The sequence below is a fragment of the Mastigoproctus giganteus genome, chromosome 2 (genome assembly GCF_048544385.1).
Source record: "Mastigoproctus giganteus isolate SK-2022 chromosome 2, ASM4854438v1, whole genome shotgun sequence".
NCBI classification, from domain to species: Eukaryota; Metazoa; Arthropoda; class Arachnida; order Uropygi; family Thelyphonidae; genus Mastigoproctus; species Mastigoproctus giganteus.
The window spans coordinates 104,748,813-104,767,610 of record NC_143576.1 but is presented as its reverse complement, the minus strand read 5'-3'; the positions used below and the strand labels follow the sequence as shown (position 1 = coordinate 104,767,610).

Genomic DNA, 18,798 nt, shown 5'->3' with positions numbered 1-18,798 from the left:
GTAGTGCTGTCTCTAAAGACAGCAGCAGATCCCACATATGATTCCGCCTTCGAGCCGTCTGTGTAGACTGGCGCGAAGTCAGAATGTTCAGCTCGGTGTGCTGAAAAAAGCTGCAGGTAGACAGACGATGGAGTGTCCGACTTTCCCCAATTTCTAAGGGACAAGTCACATGCCGGGACATGAGCATGCCAGGGTGGAAGGGGTTGCTTTGGTGTTTGGGCAACCCTGTCTACCTTTATATTAAATTCTTTGAGTAGCTCTTGGACACGAATACCAAAAGGACGATTGGCAGTCTTACGGGTGTTGTACAAATTTTCCCATCGTGGCTCAAAAACGGTTAGCCACGTAGGGTGGTCTGGCAGGGATTTCAGTTTTAGAGCGTAGTTTAGAGACAACTGCTTACGTCGAAGCAATAATGGCGGTTCGTTTGCTTCGACGTATAAGCTCTGGACAGGAGATGTGCGATATGCTCCAATAGCGGTACGGAGAGCCAGATGATGGACAGGATCGAGCCAACGAAGTACACTGTCTCTGGCCGAATTGTATACCAGGGACCCGTAATCCAGTCTGGATCGTACAAGTGCACGATAGATGCGTAGTAGGGTGCATCGATCCGCACCCCAAGATGTTGAGGAAAGAGAGCGCAGAATATTTAGCCCTCTTGTGCACTTTGTGCGGAGTTGACGGATGTGATCCAGAAAGGTCAGCTTTTTATCGAATACGAGTCCCAAGAATTTTGTGTCCGCTGCTATTGGAATTACATGTTGTCCGAGCTTTAATTCAGGTTCAGGATGAAGATTACGCTTACGACAAAAGTGTACGCAAACGGTCTTCTCCGGCGAGAACCTGAAGCCATTAGCAAGAGCCCAGGAGTTGAGGCGATCAATAGCTTTCTGCAGTTGTCTTTCAATAACCCTCATGTTGCATGACTGACAAAATATGCTAAAGTCATCAACATAGAGGGCACAGTTTACAGTTGGAGGAAGTTGTTCTGTGATTGAATTCACTTTGATGGCAAAAAGCGTGACACTTAATACTGATCCTTGTGGTACTCCCTCCTCTTGGCTGAAGGAGCGAGAGAGTGAGGATCCCACACGAACTTGGAACGATCGATTGGCTAAAAAGTTTTGAATAAAAAAGGGCAGATGCCCTCTTAGGCCTAGGCTATGTAAGTCTTTCAAAATGCCAAATCTCCAAGTTGTGTCATACGCTTTCTCCATGTCAAAGAACACCGACACCAAGTGTTCCCGTTTTAGGAAAGCATCCCGGATGGATGCTTCCATTCTAATAAGATGGTCCAAAGTGGACCGGTTCCTTCGGAAGCCGCACTGGATGTTGGAGAGAAGGTCATTTGACTCGAGATACCATATTAAGCGAGAATTAACCATTCTCTCCAGGATTTTGCACAGACAGCTAGTCAGAGCAATAGGACGATAGTTGGTGGTGACTTTTGGATCCTTTCCTGGCTTAGGGAAGGCAAGGACGATTGCCTTTCGCCAGGAGTCCGGAAACTGCCCCTCAGTAAAGATTCTGTTATACAGAAGGAGCAGACAATCCATAGATTTTGGTGAAAGGTGTTTAATCAATTAATGGATGCCATCTGGTCCAACAGCACTTGCTTTGGAAAGAGTGAGGGCTCTTTTCAGTTCCTCTATAGTGAATGCCCCGTTGTAAGGATAGAGGCCCTTGGTCTTAAAATTAAGTGCCTGTTTTTCTAGTTTATATTTCAGGACCAGGAACTCTGGGGAATACGAAGATGTTGCGGAGATGTTAGAGAATGTTTCCCCAAGAGCATTGGCTATTGCAGTTGGATCTGCAATAGCGCATCCATTATAATCTAGGATTGAAGAAGGGTGGGATGTATATTTTCCCTTCATTTTCCGGATTTTATCCCAGACTACCTTAGAATTGGTAGCCTGGTTAATAGATGATGTAAAACGGATCCATGATTCCTTTTGACTCTGACGGCGAATGTAGCGTGCTTTGGCTCGTGCACGCTTGAAGGCTATTAGATTAACAGTGGTAGGATATCGGCGGAATATCCCCCACGCTTTGTTTTGAGCCTTTTTTGCTGCTGTGCATTGGGAATTCCACCAAGGTTTGGGAAATGGTGGAAACCGGGCAGATGTTTTTGGAACAGCATTCGCAGCTGCTTGGACAATGATTTCTGTGATGTACGTTACTGCGTCATTGATAGGCTCCTGACTGACTGTACTGAGGTCAAAATTTGCCTGATGTTGGAAGGCATTCCAGTCAGCCTGATCAAACTTCCACCGTGGTAACCTAAAAGGAAGACACGGTCTCCCACTGTGTAACAAGGTTATCACAGGGAAGTGATCACTTCCGTATGGATTCTCCTCCACTTCCCAAGTGAGTGAAGGGAGTAGAGAAGGGGAGCAGATAGAGAGATCAATGGCAGAAAACGTACGGGTAGGCATATGGAAGAAGGTGTTTGTTCCAGTATTTAGAAGGGAAAGGTCATTGTCATTGAGCATACGCTCTATGACTCGTCCCCTTCCGTTGATGTTAGCACTACCCCACAGGGTGTTATGTCCATTAAAATCTCCAAGAAGTAAGAAAGGGGGAGGCAACTGCGATACAAGATCATCAAGGTCTTCCTGGGAGATGTCAGTCCCAGGTGGCAAATAAATAGAGCACACAGTTAATAAAAATCCCACTGTCAGGCGAATTGCAACAGCCTCAATGCTGGTTGTAATTAGCAAGGGCTGAACTGGGGTCTGATTACCCACAAGGATAGCCACTCCTCCATGAGCAGGACCATCCGCAATTCTATCCTTACGAAAGATTGTGATGTTATGCAGGGTGGGATCATCATTTGCCTTTAGATAAGTCTCCTGCAAGCAAAAGCAAACTGGCTCGTGCTTTTGCAGGAGGGCCTTGATGTCATCAGTATTTCGCCGGAATCCACGACAATTCCATTGTAGGAATTTAGCCATTACTTTGGCTTGGTGGGTCCATCAGGCGGCTTCCGAGGTGCTGAGGGCTTACTTTTGTCAGTCTTGGATTTATCTTTTTTGGGGAAGAATGGACGCTGTCCCGTGTCCATTTCTTCCTCCGCAAAGAGTTCCAAGACAGATTCATCCTGTACCTCCTTGTTCTCTACATCCATTGTTTCTGTTCTTACTGCAGGCTCTTTACCACTTGGTTTTGGTAGTGGTGGAGCGCTAGGAGGTACGGATATAGGAGTGGCAACTGACTGTGTTTTTTTGGTGGGCTTTTGAGAACTCAATAAATAGCGTGCAATCGGGGTGAATGACTCTTTTGGTGGTATAGTCATCTCAGTTTGTGTCCCGATAGTGCACTTAGCAGAAACCTTCTGGGCGTATGAAGGTTTCCCGCTATTTACTGGTTGGATACGTTTTCTGGCCTCTGGGTAGGAGATATTCAGCTCTGTTTTTAACTTTTGGATCTCTTTTTCATCCTTCCACCGCTGACATGCTCTAGAGTAGGCGGGATGCTCTTCTTGGCAATTGACACAGATAGGTTTTGGAGCTGAACATTCCTTGCTCTCGTGGTCTTTAACACCACATCGAGCACAGGCAGGATTACCACGACAAGATGTTTGTGAGTGGCCGTATTTTTGGCATCTAAAGCACCGCAGTGGGTTTGGGATATAAATCCTCACTGGGCAGTTTAGATAGCCTGCCTTTATGGAACTTGGAGGCCGTGGGGTATTAAACGTTAGGATGAGAACTCGGGTAGGGACGAGATTCCCATCCTTTCTCATCGATATTCTTTTGACAGCTGTCACTCCTTGGTCTTTTAATTCAGAGCAGATCTCTTCTTCAGAAACATGAAGAAGGTCCCACTCTGATATGACGCCACGTGAAGAATTTAGAGTTTTGTGAGGGGTTACGATGATAGGTATTCCCCCTATGGATGTAGCCTTTATGATTTTTTCCGCTTGCTTGGTGGTAGAAGCTTCGACCAAAAGGTCGCCAGAACGCAGTCTTTTTACAGATTTTGGTGAACCTGCCAACCCTTCTAATCCTTTCTGGATGAAGAAGGGTGACATCTTTCCAATGGACTGCTCTCCGGTTGAATGGAGAATGAGGAAAAGCGGTGTCACTGATGGTGGTGGTGTATCCTCAGTTCTGGCTCTTTTTGCAGAGGTGTTATCTGCGTCATGATCTCGATTAGGTAGGGGCCTTGTTGGGGCCCCAGAAGAATTGGGATTTAAATTACTCATAGGAGTAAAAAGAAAATGTCTGATGCCTAAGTACCTCACCCACCACGGAGCCCTACGAGGGGGCGCCCACTCGTGAACTAGCAGGTACTGCGTACACGAGTGGGACGCCGAGTTCGCTTAGAACACCATACCCACGTTACCAATAAGTCTTTATCCCGTCCCAGGACCATAGGGAGGGAGACTTATTGGAACGCAGTTGACCCTAGCAGTATAATACCACCCGCCGATTGATCCCAGTCGAGCCGGTCCGGGACCACCCGTCTCGTCGAAGCAGGGGCCAAAGTGGTGTATTAAGGCTGGGCCCCTCAACCACCAGGATCCCCCTTTCCGCTTCCACGGGTCGCGGCGCACGGCTGCACACGCCGGATTCCAATGGTGTAACCCTGGAACCAAGGTATGGGCGTTGGATCCCAGTGATGCTAATCTGGTAAACCAGCAGCATCACTGGGAGGTCCCCTCACCACGTACAGGTGCCCACGTTGAGGGGCCCTTTCCAATGAAGTATTGGAGAGGGCATACGAGCGAATTTCCCATTTAGTGCCTGTATTTTTTTCCAAATGAGGCGTGTGTCGGTGTCTTTTGTGATTGTTGAGGCAAAAGCGATTCACGAGTCTCGTTTCGCTTTCCGTCTAATCTGCCTTGCTTTTGCTTTAAACCTTTTATAAGCAATGAGGTTATTAGTGGTGGGATTCTTACGGAAATTATTCCAAGCTCGGTTTTTTTCCTGTTTGGCAGTGAAGCAATCTGCATTCCACCAGTGATTTCGGTGATTGTGATATGTCTTGGATTTTGGAATGTAAGTATTTGCTGCAGTCAGAATCTGATTGGTGATGTAAGTATTTACATCATCAATAGGTTCTTTTTTAACGTAAGATCTGTCTAGAAGTATTTGAGCAGAATAGCCATCCCAGTTCGCCTTTTTAAACTTCCAAGAGGATCGTTTATCAGGATTTGGTGTTACTCCTGTTTGTAAGGAGCAAATGATCGGAAAGTGGTCACTGCTAAAAGGATCAGTTAATACAGACCATGTCATGATTGGAAAGATGGAAGGTGAGCAAACTGACAAGTCAATTTGAGAAGTAGATCCTGTAGGTAGGTGGATGTAGGTAGGAGATCCAGAGTTTAATAAATTTAGGTCATTATTATATATAAATTCCTCGATCAACTTGCCTCTTCTGTCCATTGTAGCTGATCCCCACAATGGATGGTGGCCATTAAAGTCACCGAAAAGACAAACTGGAGTTGGAAGTTGTGCGATGAGGTTGTCAAGTTCTGATTGGGCCAGTGATAGAGATGGTGGAATGTAAATCGAAACAATGGTAACTGAAATACCAACTGCAATCCGAGCTGCCACAGCTTCTAGGCTGGTTCTTAATTGGATCGGTCTGGACGGTATGTTAGTATTTACAAGTATGGCTACTCCTCCACGGGCAGGAGACTCTGGGCTTCTGTCTCGTCTATATATCATAAAATTTGAGAATTTCGGCGAAACTTGGGGTGACAAGATTGTTTCCTGTAGGCATATACCTATGGGGTTAAACTGAGAGATTAAATCTCTTATGTCATCCGAATGGCTGCTTAGTCCTCTACAATTCCACTGTATGATGTTAGGCATTATTTTGGTTTGGCTGAAGATGATTCATCTGACTGTTTTTTATGTGCAGGGCATTTTTTTCGGTCTTTTTTTGGGAATAATGGACGTCCAGTATCCATAGTGTCATTGGCATGGAGTTCTAGAATAGGGTCTTCATCATTTTGGTGTATATCCACTTCCATAGTGTTGGTTGGTGGATCAGTTTCCTTAGAGTCTTTATTGGGTTTCAATCTTTCTGCATCATTTGAGACTGTCACAGTATCAGTTGGGATACTAATTGGGGTGTTGGTGGCATGGCTGGTTTTTGTTTTAGAATTTTCTTTTCCAGTGGTTGATAAGGTTGTTTTAACCCAATTAGCTAGCGAGACGTTGGGCGGTATTGAGACATCTGTTTGAATTGCAGTTGTATGAAAACTGCGAGTTCGAGAGGCATATGATGGACTTGGCATGGTCAACATTATTTGTCTGCGTGCCTCAGGATATGTGACTTTATGTTCGACTTTGTATTTTTGGATTGTCCTACCTGTTTTCCACATCTCACATGATTTTGAAAAGGCGGGGTGATTGCCTTTGCAGTTGGGGCAAATGGGAATTGCGGCTGGACAATCTGCCTGTGTATGATCTTTTGCTCCACAAACAGGACAGATGGCGTCACCTCTGCATGCCTGCTGTGAATGGCCATATTTTTGGCATTTGAAACAGCGAAGAGGATTTGGGATGTATGGACGAATTCGACAATTTAAATATCCAGCTTTTACTGAGGAAGGCAAATCAGGAGTACTAAAAGTTAAAATGATGGAACGAGTTGGAATGAGATTTCCATCTTTTTTTGTCATAATTCTTTTAGCAGCGATTACCTTTTGATGGCTAAGTTCTTGGACTAATTCCTCCTCAGACACTGTAATTAAGTCCCATTCTGTGATGACTCCTTTAGATGAATTTAAGGTATTGTGAGGAGTGACAGACACTGGTAATCCACCAAATGTAGTTGTTTTTAATAGCCACTCAGAATGTTTGGATGTGGCTGTTTCAACCAGGAGATCTCCTGATTGTAGTCGCTTCACCATTTTTGGTGATCCTGCAATAGATTCTAGATGTCTTTGAATCATAAATGGTGATAACTTGCCCACGGGCTGCGTGGACAGAGAGTGTATCACAAGAAAATTAGGGATGTCTGGACGCTGTGCTTCAGTTCGAAGCCTTTTTGGTTGATTAATATCATGAGAGGATTCATGTCTTGAGCTTGAAGGCTCTAAGGGTGGAAAATTGTTTGAATCCATGATAGCTCCTTTTGGCCCTGGGGGTTTATCTTTACCGCCCAGGTTTCCGGCCCCGCCACGGGGAGGCAGGAGCAGTGCCACGAGGTGACCAAGCGGCTGAGTTAGTAAGTTAGTACTAATAGAAAAAAACAGAAAGGTGGTTTCCCTTTCTGGGCTTCTGCCTACTTCTTGTAGTGCGAGAGAGCTACTATGCAATAGAAATCAAGAAAACGGTTTTTCAAACTAAAATAGAAACTGTTCGCTCAAATGTTCTCTGTAGAAAAACGCTTTGGAAAACGCACTAGAATCGCTTGGCCACGGAACGCTTGGCACCCGGGGCCCTCTAATGGTGGATAAGTATTTTTATCCATGTTGGCTCCTTTTGGCCCTGGGGGTTTTTCTTTACCTCCCAGGTTACCGGCCCCGCCACGGGGAGGCAGGAGTAGTGCCACGAGGTGACCAAGCGGCTGTTAGTTGAGTTAGTACTAAAGGAAAAAGAAACAGAAAGGTGTCTTTCCTTTCTGGGCCTTTGACTACTACTTGTAGAGCGAAAGAGCTACTGAAATATAAAATGAAATGAAGAAAACGCTATTCAGAAATAAACAGAATATGTATTGGCAAAAGCTCTTTAGATAGTTCACTTGTATAAACGCACTGAAATCGCTTGGCCACGGAACGCTTGGCACCCGGGGCCACTGTAAAATGTTTAATTGAATAAGTAACCTTTGGATTTAAGTAAGTCTCTTGCAAGCAAATGGCTACCGGATTATTTTGCGAGATCAAATCATAGCAGTGTTTAGCAAAGTTAGGTTCACTTGGTCTATGAGCTTTTCTAGCAAGTGCCCTCTATTATCCATGTGAGCAGATCCCCATAGCGGATGATGTGCATTTAGGTCACCAAGAAGACAAAAAGGAGATGGTATTTGTTTTATAAGATCTTCTAATTCTTGAAACGTGTAAATATTGTTAGGTGGAAGGTACAGGGAGACAAGAGTTATTGTTTTTCCCATTGCTACACGAACTGCAACGGCTTCTAAGTGGGTCTGAAGAGGAATGTTTCTTGCTGGAAATTTACAATTCACTAAAATTGCAACTCCACCATGTGCATGGCTTGAACTAATTCTATCTTTTCTATAGACTGTAAAATGTTTAATTGAATAAGTTACCTTTGGATTTAAGTAAGTCTCTTGCAAGCAAAAGGCTACCGGATTATATTGCGAGATCAAGTCATATATATCATCGGTATTGCTGCGTAAACCTCTGCAATTCCATTGTGCGATGTACATCATTATTTGGTTTTAGAGAGGGAAGATGGTTCTGTCTGTTTCTTGTAAGATGGAGCAGTTTGCTTTTGGCGATCATGCTTTATCTTATCCTTTCTTGGAAAAAAAGGGCGTCCGTATTCTGTACTCCCTTCTACCTCATCGGTACCAGTAGATGAACATCCAGTTGCCATGTCATCTTCTGCATGAAGATCAAGGATTGTTTCCTCTTGTGCATTTACAGCTTCGCTGTCCATGCTGCTTGAATTAGGTTGTTGCAATTCAGTGGCGCGTTGCCTTTGTGGTTTCCTTTGTAATTTATCAATTGACGTAATTTTAGATGGAACTGAGAGTGGAGTATTGTTTATTTCGTCGATTGAAACAGGTTTGTTAGCGGGCTGATTTGTCAAAAGACAGATCGTGCCCATTCTGCAATGGATGTGTTAGGAGGGATTGACACTTCTGTTTGGATAGCAACAGCTTGACAGTTTTGGGTAGCAGTAGCATAGCTGCGTTTTGGCATTGTTACCTTGACTTGTCTTCTTGCTTCTTGATATGATACTTTGTTTTCAATCTTAAACTTCTGTATCTTTTTTTCCATTTTCCACAGATCACATGATTTTGAATAAGCTGGGTGATCATTCTTACAGTTTGGGCACTCTGGAGATTTTGCAGTACAATCTGTTTGAGAATGAGTTTTCGAACCACAATTAGGACATGTAATTTCTCCTCTGCATGTTGTTTGAGAATGACCAAAATTTTGGCATTTGAAACACCTTAAGGGATTTGGAATGTATGCCCGGACTCGGCAGTGGAGGTAGCCTGCTTTCACTGAGTTTGGTAAATTTGGTGTACTAAAGGTTAATATGATATTTCGTGTTGGAACTAGTTTATCGTCCTTCCTTATCATGATTCGCCTTGCTTGTGTTACTTTTTGTTCTTGTAATTCCGTAACTATTTCCTCTTCGGTGACGTTTAGTAAATCCCACTCACTTATAACTCCTTTGGAGGAGTTCAGTGTATTATGCGGGGTGACTTTAATTGGGATTCCGCTTATAGTTGAAAGTTTCAATAACAGTTCAGAGTGTCTTGCCTGCGTGGTTTCAATTAATAGATCTCCTGACTGGAGTCTTTTTACCATTTTTGGTGTTCCTGCTGAGTTTTCAAGACATCTTTGAATGACAAAGGGAGACAATTTGCTTACTGGTTGATTCGATAGTGAATGCATTATCAGAAAAGCTGGTGTATCTGGTTTGCTAGAATCTGTTCTCATTCTTTTTGAGAGACTTGGATCATGTTCCCTTCTACGGGTGTCAAAATTTTGAGAGCCTGTTGGCTCTAGTGGTGGATATTCATCGCAATCCATTGTTGCTCCTTTTCGCCCCGGGAGAGGAGCTTCCTTCTCCCAGGTTTCCGACCACGCCAGGTGGAGGCAGGCGCGGTGCCAACTAGTGGCCAAGCGATCAGAAGAATAGGAGAGCAGTACGTTGCTAGCGATAGCAGTAACGTTGCAAGCGGGGTTAGCAGTAACGTTGCTAGCGTTGAAGCAGTGACGAGCTCAGCGAGGGAAGCAGTGACGAGCTCAGCGAGGGAAGCAGTGACGTTGCGAGCGGTGGAGGGTTTATGAATGCACTAGTACTCACTCTAGGAAAAACGCTAGAAAACGCACTATAAAGATCGCTTGGGAGAGGCCTTGGGGTGTTGAATGTTAGGATGAGAACTCGGGTAGGGACGAGATTCCCATCCTTACGCATGGATATTCGCTTGAGAGCTGTTACTCCTTGTTCTTTTAATTCAGAGCAGATCTCTTCTTCAGAACCGTGAAGAAGATCCCACTCTGATATGACACCTCGTGAAGAGTTCAAAGTTTTGTGGGTGGTTACGATGATGGGTATTCCCCCTATAGATGTAGCTTTCAAAATTTTTTCTGCTTGATTTGTGTTTGATGCTTCAATTAGAATATCTCCAGAACGCAGCCGTTTTACGGATTTGGGTGAAACTGCCATCCCTTCTAATCCTTTCTGGATAAAGAAATATGACATTTTCCCTATTGACTGATCTCCGGTGGAATGGAGAATGAGGAAAAGCGGTGTCACAGTTGGTGTTTTCTCCTCAGTTCTGGCTCTTTTAGTAGAATTGCTCTCACTTTCTTCCGACGATCGATTAGGTAGGGGCCTTGTCGGGGCCTCAGAAAAAGAGGGATTTAAATTACTCATGAGAGTAAAGAGAAAGTGTCTGATGCCTAAGTAAATCACCCACCACGGAGCCCTACGAGGGGACGCCCACTCGTTAACTAGCAGGTACTGCGTACACGAATGGGACGCCGAGTTCGCTTAGGAGCACCATACCCACGTTACCAATAAGGCTTTATCCCGTCCCAGGACCATAGGTTGGGAGACTTATTGGAACGCAGTTAAACCTAGCAGTAAAATACCACCCGCCGATTGATCCCAGTCGGGCCGGTCCGGGACCTCCCGTCTTGTCGAAGCAGAAGCCAAAGTGGTGTACTAAGGCTGGGCCCCTCAACCACCAGGATCCCCCTTTCCGAAATCCGCGGGTCGCGGCTGCACACGCCGGATTCCAAAGATGTAACCCTCGAACCAAGGTATGGGCGTTAGATCCCAGTGATGCTAATATGGAAGCCCAGCAGCATCACTGGGAGGTCCGCTCACCACGTACAGATGCCCACGTCGAGGGGTTTCTAATCGATATTACTTTACTCCAGTCTATAATTTGATTCAGAGGTATTACTACCTCTGTTTGAGTATGTATAGTTAGCTGTCGTTTCACTGCTGAAGCATAGGAATGTGAAAGTTTGGTTGCAAGTATCTGTTTTCTTGCTTCCGGGTGAGACACTTTATTTTCTACTTTGTATTTTTAAATTTGCTTTCCAATACCCACATTTCGCATGTCTTCGAAAAAGCAGAATGATTTGCGTGATAGTTTGGACAGAGTGGTGTAGCGGATGTGCAGTTTGCTTGATTGTGTCCTTTCGATTCACAGAGTGGACAGATGGGATCACTGCGACATGTCGCCTGAGAGTGTCCGTATCGCTGACTGTTGTAACACCTTATAGGATTTTGTATATATGATCGGATTTTGCAATTTAAATATCCTGCTTTAACTGATTGGGGAAGAGAAGGATTGTTAAAGGTGAGAATTACTGATCGGGTTGGAATGAAAATTCCGTCTTTTTTCATCATTATCCTCCTAACATGTATCACTTGTTGTTCTGTTAGCTCGCGCAGTAATTCTTCCTCTTGGTGGTTTGGTTTGGTTTGGATTTTAATGGCGCATTATCAACTAAGGCTTATGCGCCAAGACCAGGTAATATATAAAAATTTAACCTTTCAGTGACTTAATTAGTTAGACCACCATGTCCAGCTATATAATACAAAATATATAAAAAAGATAAATCAATAAAAGAAATAACAATAACATATAAATTTTAAATACGAGTAAAAACCTTTATTGATTTAAAAAAGCTAAAAACAGCAGACACATTGTCATTGTCGTATAAAATCTGACTTAGTGTATACGGCTCAGTCAGATGATTAAAACGGTAAAACGGAAATTGGTAAAATCTGGAGAATTCTTCCTCTGAAACAGTCAAAAGGTCCCATTCTGTAATAAAACCTTTCGATGCATTCAGGGAATTGTGGGGTACTTTCAACTGGTAGTCCTGCAAAAGTTTTCGTTTATAGCAATTTCTCAGATTGATGACTTTGTGAGGTTTCTACTACAAGATCACCTGATTGTAATCGTTTTATCATCTTTGGTGATCCAACCATGGACTCTACAGTCTTCGGAACTAAGAAAGGGGATAATTTCCCAACGGGTTGTGTTGACAACGAATGTATCACCAAAGAAAGGAACAGTAGGCTGACAGCTGTTTATTTTCATTCTCTTAGCCTGAGAGATGTTTATTTTCATACTCTTAGCCTGAGACATGTTCACATGAAAGTCATCACATTTATTGGAGTTAACTTTCTCCAATCTTGTGTTGTTAGTTTTTCGTCCATTTTCAACTCCTTTTAGTCCTGGGTGATGTCTTTACACCCGCCGCGGGGAGGCAGGAGTAGTGACACCAAGTGACCAAGCGAGTAAAATAGGAGATTAGTACACAGAAAAATTAAGAAAAGTTACTCTCCTTTTTGAAACTTCTTCCTTATGCTTTAAGAAAGAGAACTCTTATTATATTTTTAATAACGGAAGAAAAAAACGTGTGAACTCAAAGGGAAAAGCTTATCTCTCTAATATAATCGCAGGGAAGATCGCTTGGCCTCAAGATTCGCTGGCACCAGGGGCCTTTATTGATTGTAATTTCTCACTAAAGTGTTAAAGAGAATACTGTAAGGACATGGGCAAAGTGAAATATCTGTTAATTATTTTGGTGAGAAGGGTTATATGTTCTATGAAGATAAAGTAATCAATTTTCGATTAAAAATCAACATTTAAGTACCCAGATCTTGTCCACCTTAAATCCTACAGGAAAGGAAGCGAGTCCAGCTATTCCGATTAGAGTCACCCAACCAAAACCAAAGTAAATCCTCCATAGACGACTGACGTTCTTCCTTTTGACTGTGCTTTCGAATTTAATGAAATTCATACGCACAAAAGCAATAGCCACAACTATAAGCACAAAAAAGGAAAGAAAAAAAGAGTTACAATAATATCTTATACTTACAGAGGATATAAACAGTTATCATTATTATTATTATATATCTTTTTTTGTACATTGAATAAGCATCTTAGGCCATATTCACTGAAATGTATTAGGTCTGTACATATATGTACTGTTCGTTTATGCATGCATTTGTCAGTTTGTTTGTTTGTTGTTGTTATGGGGATTTTAAAGCGCATAAGCTACTATGGCTATAATGCGGCTATTCATTTCTAATACAGTATATTAGGATATTGGAAATTTTTCTAAAACCACAAAATATTAAAAAGTCCAGTTTGTTTCGGGTATTTAAAAAATTCAGAAATATTTGCTCTGTCACCAATGAGATTCTCTAAAGTTAGTGGTTTATCAAGATTTACCAGTGACAGCAGGGTTGATGTTCTGTTTAGTCTATAGTAGCCCCTACTATAGACAAAATAGGCAGTCAATGAGAATGTGTTTAACAGTCAGATTTATATAACAATGTGGACACAGGTGGATCGTCTCGTGGGAGTAAATATAGGTTTCGATTTTAGATTTGATTTGGATTTTACTGGCGCATTAGCAACTAAGGCCAAATCTAGGTCATATATAAAAAGTTAAACATTAAGTGACCTAATTATTTCGGCCACCATATCGAGATATAACAGGTATAAAAGTAAAAAAATATATACAAAGAAATTATCAACAAAGAAATAACAATACAATTTAAATTTTAAATACGAGTGAAAAGGTATTTTAAATAGCTAAAAACAGCAGACACACTCTCATTGTCGGATAAAATCTGACTGAGTGTATAAGGCACAGCCAGATGAATAAAAGTGGTAAAATAAAAATCACGTCCATGTCAAAACGTGGACACTCGGTTAAAAGGTGACGTTTAATTAAATAGGTTGGTTGGGTTTTATTGTTGCATTTGCAACAAAGGCTATAATGCGCCAAAACATGGTCATAAAAAACTAAAAAACTTTCAGTGGCCTAATGAATTAGGACACTAAGTCAAGGTATAAAAACAATACTAAACTGTAAAAGACAAATATCAATAAACAAGTAACAATTTTTTAAATATCGGTAAAAAGGTTTATTGATTTCAAAAAGCTAAAAATAGCAGACACATTGTCATTGTCGGATAAAATCTGACTGAGTGTATAGCGCTGTTTGGATTGGTTTGGTTGTTTTTTTAATCGCGCATTGGCAGCTAAGGCCATAATGCGCCAAGTGAAATTTAAAATGCTATTAAACATTTTGGTAGCCAAGGCTACCACGTCAAACAATTAATTATTATGTTAAAAAGGTATAAAAGTAAAAGCATAAAACTTAGATCTTTCTTTAAAAATTAATAAATTGTAAAAGGTTAAAAATGTCAGACATATTGTCTGTCACCTATAATCTCACTGAGTGTAAATGGCTTAGTCAAATTATTAAAAGCGGTAAAATACAAGCGTCGTGCTTCTATAAAAACAGGACATTCTATTAAAATATGACGGACGGTTAAAATAACATTGCACATCTCGCACATAGGTGGGTCAACCGCCCTCAGCAAGTAGGAATGGGTTAGATGACTATGATCTAGGCAGAGCCGAGCACGAACAACTTCCTCTCTTCGGAACCTGCGTAGACTGGACTGCCATTGCATAATTACAGGCTTGATGTGATGTAATTTATTTGTGGCCTGTCCGTGCCAAGAATCTTGCCATTGGGAAAGTAATTTAGAACGTATTATTTGCCTGTAGTCTGTATATGGGACTGACAGGCAAAGATTATCCAGGGAAATGGCTGATTTGGCAGCGGCATCAGCCGATTCATTTCCCCGGATCCCAATGTGGGTTGGGATCCAGCAAAAGCGAATATCGAATTCTAATTTCTTGAGACAAAAACGAATCTACCGGATCCTGGACAGGATCGGATGAGGGTTAAAACTCACCGATACCAGAGCCTGTAACACGCTCGATGAATCGCAATAAATCATATAGCTCTGGTAGTCGCGATTTTTAATGTGATCTAGGGCGGTTTGTATTGCATGCTTGATTTGATTTGATTTTGGTTTTAATGGCGCAAAAACAACTAAGGTTATATGGCGCCAGGAAACGATTAAAATATCAACAAAGAAATTCTGGTAACCTTTAAAAAGGTTACCTCGTCAAATTGTTATTTATATATGTGTGTATATATTTGTATCTTGTAAAAACTTAAAAACTGCCGACACGTGGTCGTTGTCTGATAAAATCTGACTGAGTGTATAAGGCTCAGTCGGATGAGTAAAAGCGGTAAAATATATATTGTGAAAATTGGTAAATTTAACGCAATCTATTAAAATATGCTTTAAAGTTAAAACGGTGTCGCAAGACTCGCACTTAGGAGGGTCATCCGCCCTCAGCAGAAAAGAATGTGTCAGATGACTGTGTCCTATGCGGAGTCGGGCCAGAACAACTTCCTCGCTCCGATTCCTGCGCAGACTAGACTGCCATGTTTCTATTACAGGCTTTATTTGATATAATTTATTTGTTCTCTGTCTGTGCCATAGTTCTTGCCATTGGGAATATATCTTGTTGCGTATTATTTGCCTGTAGTCTGTATAGGGGACTGACAGGCAACGATTATAGTGGGTGTTGCTGATTTGGCTGGAGCGTCAGCCAAATCATTTCCCTTTATCCGAATGTGGCTAGGAATCCAGAAGAAGCGGATATCAAACTTGCATTCATGAAGAGAATGTCTCTTCTGCTGAACCCGACAAAGAACTGGATGAGAATTATGTCTTGTAGATAATAAAGCCTGTAATACACTCAAAGAATCGGAATATATTATTGACCTTGGGAATTGACAAGTTCGAATGTGATCCAAGGCAAGATCTACAGCACACAGCGCTGCAGTGTATATGCTGGATTCAGGAGGAATCTGCTGAGATAGTGTCCAGAAAGACAGCAGCAGATCCTACGCACGATTCAGACTTCGAGCCGTCTGTGTAGAAGGGCAGGAAGTCGGAATACTCAGTTCGGTGTGCGGAAAAGAGCAGATGGTAGACAGATGACGAGGTTTCAGATTTTACCCATTTCTTAAGGGAGAAATCGCACGATGGAGTATGAGCATGCCAGGGTGGAAGAGTCTCTTTTGGTGTTTGTGCAACCTTGTCTGCCATGATGTTAAACTCTCTTAGTAGCTCTTGGACACGAATACCAAAAGGTCGGTTGGTAGTCTGACGGGTATTGTACAAGTTTTCCCAACGTGGCTCAAAAACGGATGCCCACGTAGGATGGTCTGGCAGGGATTTCAACTTTAAAGCATAGTTTAAAGACAACTGCTTACGTCGAAGGGATTCGGATGGTGGACAGGGTCCAGCCATCGGAGGACACTATCTCTATCTGAGGAGTATAGCTGGGACCGTAGTCTAATTTGGGTCGTACATTTGCACGGTAAAGCCGTAGTAGGGTGCATCGATCTGCTCCGCAACGCGTTGAGGAGAGAGAGCGGAGAATATTGAGTCCCCTCGTGCATTTTGTACGAAGTTGACGAATATGTTCGAGAAAGGTCAACTTTTTATCGAACACAAGTCCCAAGAAATTTGTGTCTGACACTACTGGAATAACATTTGGTCCGAGCCTTAATTCAGGTTCAGGATGAAGATTACGCTTGCGACAAAAGTGTACGCAAACGGTCTTCTCCGGCGAGAACCTGAAGCCATTAGCAAGTGCCCAGGAATTAAGGCGATCAATGGTTTTCTGCAGTTGTCTTTCAATAACCCTCATGTTGCATGACTGACAAAATATGCTAAAGTCATCAACATAGAGGGCACAGTTTACAGTTGGAGGAAGTTGTTCTGTGATGTAATTGACTTTGATGGCAAAAAGCGTGACACTTAATACTGATCCTTGTGGTACTCCCTCCTCTTGGCTAAAGGGACGAGAGAGTGAGGATCCCACACGAACTTGGAAAGATCGATTGGCTAAAAAGTTTTTAATAAAAATGGGGAGTTGCCCCCTAAGGCCAAGGCTATGCAGATCTTTTAAGATGCCAAATCTCCAAGTTGTGTCATACGCTTTCTCCATGTCAAAGAACACCGACACCAAGTGTTCGCGTTTTAGGAAAGCATCCCGGATGGATGCTTCCAATTAAATAAGATGGTCCAAGGTGGACCGTTTCCTTCCGAAGCCGCACTGTTGGAGAGAAGGTCATTTGATTCGAGATACCATATTAAACGAGAATTAACCATTCTCTCCAGGATTTTGCACAGACAGCTAGTCAGAGCAATAGGACGATAGTTTGTGGTGACGTTTGGATCCTTTCCTGGATTAGGAAAGGCAAGAACGATTGCCTTTCGCCAGGAGTCCGGAAACTGCCCTTCAATAAAGATTCTGTTATACAGAAGGAGCACACAATCCATAGATTTTGGTGAGAGATATTTAATCATTTCATAATGGATGCCATCTGGTCCAACAGCACTTGCTTTGGAAAGATTGAGGGCTCTTTTCAGTTCCTCTATAGTGAATGCCACGTTGTAGGGATAGAGGCCCTTGGTCTTAAAATTAAGTGTTTGCTTTTCCAGTTTATGTTTCAGGACCAGGAACTCTGCGGAATACGAAGATGTTGCAGAGATGTTAGAGAATGTTTCCCCAAGAGAATTAGCTATTGCAGTTGGATCTGCAATAGCGCATCCATTATAATCTAGGATTGAAGAAGGGTGGGATGTATATTTTCCCTTCATTTTCCGGATTTTATCCCAGACTACCTTAGAGTTGGTAGACTGGTTAATAGATGATGTAAAACGGATCCACGATTCCTTTTGACTCTGACGGCAGATTTGATTTGATTTGATTTGAGTTTTATTGGCGCATAAGCAGCTGAGGCTATAATGCGCCAAATACCGGTCATATGTAAAAAAAAAAATTTAAAACATTCAGTGACCTAAGTAGTTAGGCCACCATGTCCAGATGTATAATAACAAAGATATAAAAAAATAAATCAATAAAGACGTAACAATAACATAAATTTTAAATACAATTAAAAACTTTTATTGATTTAAAATAGCTAAAAACAGCAGACACGTTGTCATTGTCGGATAAAATCTGACTGAGTGTATACGGCTCAGTCAGATGGTTAAAAGCGGTAGAACGAGTGCTGCTAAAATCTGGACAGTCAATTAAAAGGTGTCTGATCGTTAAAATTGTGCCACAGGACACACACATAGGAGGGTCATCAGCCCTCAGCAAAAACGAATGTGTCAAATGACTATGTCCTATGCGGGTCCGGGCAAGAACAACTTCCTCCTTACGATTCCTGCGCAGACTAGACTGCCACGGTTCAATTAAAGGCTTTATACGGTATAGTTTATTCCCAGTCTGTCCATTCCACAACTCCTGCCATTGGGAATGTATCTTCTCGTGTATTATTTGCCTGTAGTCTGTATAGGGGACTGACAGGCAGAGATTATTATTAGGGATTGCTGATTTGGCTGCGGTGTCAGCCAAATCATTTCCCCTAATCCCAATGTGGCTGGGAATCCAGCAGAAGCGGATGTCATATTCGCGATCATGGAGAACGTGAATCTTCTGCTGAATGCTAGACAGAACCGGGTGAGGATTATACCTCACGGATATTAAAGCCTGTAACACACTGAGAGAGTCAGAATATAAAATGAACCGTTGGTATTGGCATTCACTAATGTGATCCAAGGCTAACTTTATAGCGTGCAGCTCTGCAGTAAATATGCTGCATTCAGAAGGAATCTGCTCCGATGTAGTGCTGTCTCTAAAGACAGCAGCAGATCCCACATATGATTCCGCCTTCGAGCCGTCTGTGTAGACTGGCGCGAAGTC

The 18,798-nt window shown here is 42.4% G+C and overlaps 1 protein-coding gene across 1 annotated transcript in view; it reads right to left on the bottom strand.

Annotated features, from left to right (window-relative positions):
* Positions 1–18,798, bottom strand: part of LOC150089478 (uncharacterized) — a 706,048-nt gene that overhangs the window by 419,697 nt on the left and 267,553 nt on the right. Inside the window, exon 5 of the mRNA XM_090389998.1 lies at positions 12,788–12,957. Coding sequence (XP_090246124.1) covers positions 12,788–12,957 — 170 coding nt within the window. The remainder of the gene's footprint in view (positions 1–12,787; positions 12,958–18,798) is intronic.